This window comes from Oncorhynchus gorbuscha, linkage group LG15 (genome assembly GCF_021184085.1).
Source record: "Oncorhynchus gorbuscha isolate QuinsamMale2020 ecotype Even-year linkage group LG15, OgorEven_v1.0, whole genome shotgun sequence".
NCBI classification, from domain to species: Eukaryota; Metazoa; Chordata; class Actinopteri; order Salmoniformes; family Salmonidae; genus Oncorhynchus; species Oncorhynchus gorbuscha.
This window is the reverse complement of record NC_060187.1, coordinates 72,201,983-72,206,927: the sequence shown is the minus strand read 5'-3', so window position 1 is coordinate 72,206,927 and position 4,945 is coordinate 72,201,983. Positions and strand designations below refer to the sequence as shown.

Here is a 4,945-nt window from a genome sequence, read left to right as displayed (position 1 = left end):
CAACCAATCAATCAAACAACCAATCAACAATCAACCAATCAATCAACCACATTCATTCATAAAGTCCTATTTACATCATGAGTTGTCAAGTCTACAATACTGAAAGACAGTAACCAACACGTTAGCATGTTGCCCTCATCAGTATTCATCAGTTTAACAGACAGACGTAGGCTGCATTTAGACAAGCAGCCCAATTCTGATATTTTTTCCCATTAATTGGTATTTTTACCAATCAGATCAGCTCTGAAAAAGATCTGACGTGAAAAGATCTTATGTGATCGATCAAAATACTAATTAGTGAAAAAAAGATCAGAATTGGGCTACCATGTCTAAACGCAACCTTAGTGACAGACTGTGATTGTGCAGCCAGTCCCCTCGGCAGACCAACAACATCCCAGCTACTTTATTGCTGTTTTCTCATGTCATCAATTCCCCCCATGAATGACTGAGTGCATTTGTCAACATGTGCTATAAAAACAGTCACAGTCTCTCAGTTTCAGGACTGACACATGAATTGATTGATGCTATTTGCTCGCTGTGTTTCACTGTTCATTCTTTTAACTGCATTGATTTTCTTCCACTCCCCCTGACCCCCTCCTGGTGCTTCCACTCCCCCTGACCCCCTCCTGGTGCTTCCACTCCCCCTGACCCCCTCCTGGTGCTTCCACTCCCCCTGACCCCCTCCTGGTGCTTCCACTCCCCTGACCCCACCCCACTCCACCTGACCCCCTCCTGGTGCTTCCACTCCCCCTGACCCCACTCTCCCTGACCCCATCCTGGTGCTTCCACTTCCCCTGACCCCCTCCTGGTGCTTCCACTCCCCCTGACCCCACTCCACCTGACCCCCTCCTGGTGCTTCCACTCCCCTGACCCCACTCCCCCTGACCCCCTCCTGGTGCTTCCACTCCCCCTGACCCCACTCCACCTGACCCCCTCCTGGTGCTTCCACTCCCCCTGACCCCACTCCCCCTGACCCCCTCCTGGTGCTTCCACTCCCCCTGACCCCACTCCACCTGACCCCCTCCTGGTGCTTCCACTCCTCCTGACCCCACTCCACCTGACCCCTCCTGGTGCTTCCACTCCCCCTGACCCCACTCCTGGTGCTTCCACTCCCCCTGACCCCACTCCACCTGACCCCCTCCTGGTTCTTCCACTCCGCCTGACCCCACTCCCCCTGACCCCCTCCTGGTGCTTCCACTCCCCCTGACCCCACTCCTGGTGCTTCCACTCCCCCTGACCCCACTCCACCTGACCCCCTCCTGGTGCTTCCACTCCCCCTGACCCCACTCCACCTGACCCCCTCCTGGTGCTTCCACTCTCCCTGACCCCACTCCACCTGACCCCCTCCTGGTGCTTCCACTCCCCCTGACCCCACTCCCCTGACCCCCCTGGTGCTTCCACTCCCCCTGAACCCACTCCACCTGACCCCCTCCTGGTGCTTCCACTCTCCCCGACCCCACTCCACCTGACCCCTCCTGGTGCTTCCACTCCCCCTGACCCCACTCCTGGTGCTTCCACTCCCCTGACCCCACTCCACCTGACCCCCTCCTGGTTCTTCCACTCCCCTGACCCCACTCCCCTGACCCCCTCCTGGTGCTTCCACTCCCCCTGACCCCACTCCTGTGCTTCCCCTCCCCCTGACCCCACTCCACCTGACCCCCCCTGGTGCTTCCACTCCCCCTGACCCCACTCCCCCTGACCCCCTCCTGGTGCTTCCACTCCCCTGACCCCACTCCTGGTGCTTCCACTCCCCTGACCCCACTCCACCTGACCCCCTCCTGGTGCTTCCACTCTCCCTGACCCCACTCCACCTGACCCCCTCCTGGTGCTTCCACTCCCCTGACCCCACTCCACCTGACCCCTCCTGGTGCTTCCACTCTCCCTGACCCCCTCCTGGTGCTTCCACTTCCCTGACCCCACTCCCCCTGACCCCCTCCTGGTGCTTCCACTCCCCCTCACCCCACTCCTGGTGCTTCCACTCCCCCTGACCCCACTCTCCCTGACCCCCTCCTGGTGCTTCCACTCCCCCTGACCCCCTCCTGGTGCTTCCACTCCACCTGACCCCCTCCTGGTGCTTCCACTCCCCCTGACACCCTCCTGGTGCTTCCACTCCCCCTGACCCCACTCCACCTGACCCCCTCCTGGTGCTTCCACTCCCCCTGACCCCACTCCCCTGACCCCCTCCTGGTGCTTCCACTACCCCTGACCCCACTCCCCCTGAGCCCCTCCTGGTGCTTCCACTCCCCCTGACCCCACTCCCGCTGACCCCCTCCTGGTGCTATCCTTATCCTTAAAAACATTTTTTTTTAAAGAAAACAGTTTCTGATTGCGCATAGAGGAATGCAGTTATTCACAACTGAAATGAAATTAGTGAAAATTAAAGTAAATTGACCAACTGGGTTTGAGCTTCTGCGTGCCACAAGACTGTGTTATCACGCTGAACTGAAGCCTAGGGCATTGACAGGGAGCTAACGCAAGTCTTCAGGTCCTGAGCTAGTTTACTTAACACTGAACCAGCTCTGTTACACAAACATGCGGTTAATGTCTTGGTCTGTCACTGTTGTTGTTTGTTGGCTTCAACTTCACATAAAAAGCTTCATCAGCATTCAATTGAATTTAACTTCATAATACATGTGTTTCTAGCCCGACCACAGGCAGGTTTCCTGAGATTGTCATAGTCCTCAGGGATTGGCAGTTTAATTAACTTCATATCTCTGTATACACGTACAGCCTCATATCAGCACCAGATTCTTGTCTCCCAATGCACAGAATACTAGGTGAGGGGTGAGCTGGGTCTGGGTGAGTACACACGTAGTTAGAGACAGCCTTTAGGAGAAGGAGATGAGGTGATATATACTGATTAGCATTGTGTGTGTGTGTGTGTGTGTGTGTGTGTGTGTGTGTGTGTGTGTGTGTGTGTGTGTGTGTGTGTGTGTGTGTGTGTGTGTGTGTGTGTGTGTGTGTGTGTGTGTGTGTGTGTGTGTGTGTGTGTGTGTGTGTGTGTGTGTAGTTAGAGCACATATTTTGAGCATGATATATTATCACCACTGTCTCTATTCTCACTACTCTCACTACTATCACTACTCTGATCACCCTCACTACTCTCATTACAATCAGAACTCTCACCACACACTGCTCTCACTACTATCACGACTCACAATTCTCACTACTCTCACTACACTCACCACCCTCACTACTCTCATTACTCTCACTACTATCACTACTCTCACCACCCTCACTACTCTCACTAATATCACTAATCTCATTACTCTCATTACTCTCACCACTATCTCTACTCTCACTACAATCACCACTATAACTACTCTCACCACCCTCACTATTCTCACCACTCTAACTACTCTCACTACTTCCACTCCTCTCACCACTCTCACCACTATCACTACTCCCACAACGATCATTACTCTCAACACCATCACTACTCTCGCTACTCTTACTTCTATCACTACTATCACTACTCTCAACAGCCTCACTACTCTTACATCTATCATTACTCTCATTCCTCTCACTAATATCACTACTCTCACAACTCCCACCACCCTCACTACTCCCACCTACCCTCACTACTCTCATTACTCTCACTACTCTCACTACTATCATTACTCTCATTACTCTCACTACTCTCACTACTCTCACTACTCTCACTACTCTCATTACTCTCACTACTCTCATTACTCTCATTACTCTCACTACTCTCATTACTCTCACTACTCTCATTACTCTCATTACTCTCATTACTCTCACTACACTTCTCACTACTCTCACTACTCTCACTACTCTCACTCCTCTCACTACTCTCATTACTCTCACTACTCTCACTCGTCTCACTACTCTCATTACTCTCACTGCTATCACTTCTCTCACTACTCTCATTACTCTCACTACTCTCATTACTCTCACTACTCTCATTACTCTCACTACTCTCATTACTCTCACTACTCTCATTACTCTCACTACTCTCATTACTCTCATTACTCTCATTACTCTCACTGCTATCACTTCTCTCACTACTTTCATTACTCACTACTCTCACTAGTCTCACTACTCTCATTACTCTCACTACTCTCACTCGTCTCACTACTCTCATTACTCTCACTGCTATCACTTCTCTCACTACTCTCATTACTCTCACTACTCTCATTACTCTCACTACTCTCATTACTCTCACTACTCTCATTACTCTCACTACTCTCATTACTCTCATTACTCTCATTACTCTCATTACTCTCATTACTCTCATTACTCTCATTACTCTCACTACTCTCATTACTCTCACTACTCTCACTACTCTCATTACTCTCACTACTCTCATTACTCTCATTACTCTCACTACTCTCATTACTCTCACTGCTATCACTTCTCTCACTACTCATTACTCTCATTACTCTCATTACTCTCACTACTCTCATTACTCTCACTACTCTCATTACTCTCACTACTCTCATTACTCTCACTACTATTACTCTCACTACTCTCATTACTCTCACTACTCTCACTACTCTCATTACTCTCACTACTCTCATTACTCTCATTACTCTCACTACTCTCATTACTCTTACTGCTATCACTTCTCTCACTACTCTCATTACTCTCACTACTCTCATTACTCTCACTACTCTCATTACTCTCATTACTCTCATTACTCTCATTACTCTCATTACTCTCACTACTCTCACTCGTCTCACTACTCTCATTACTCTCACTACTATCGCTGCTCTCACTGCTCTCACTATTCTCACTACTATCATTACTGTCACTACTCTCACTGATATCACTACTCTCACTAGTCTCATTACTATCACTACTATCAGACTATCACTATTATCACAATATCTCTACTCTCACTGCTCTGACTCTGTACCACACCATCTGCCTCCGACAGAGCTGTGCACCTACCAAACAACGCAGGCCAAGGGAATCTTCTGGG

General features: G+C 50.1%; 1 protein-coding gene across 1 annotated transcript; it reads right to left on the bottom strand.

Annotated features, from left to right (window-relative positions):
• Positions 1-496: 496 nt before the first annotated feature.
• Positions 497-3,419, bottom strand: LOC123997318 (spidroin-1-like). The gene is made up of 2 exons (XM_046301458.1): positions 3,384-3,419; positions 497-2,278 (listed from the first exon to the last, which is right to left on the bottom strand). Exons 1-2 carry the CDS (start codon positions 3,417-3,419, stop codon positions 497-499), a joined length of 1,818 nt encoding a protein of 605 aa, XP_046157414.1.
• Between the last annotated feature and the right edge of the window lie 1,526 nt (positions 3,420-4,945).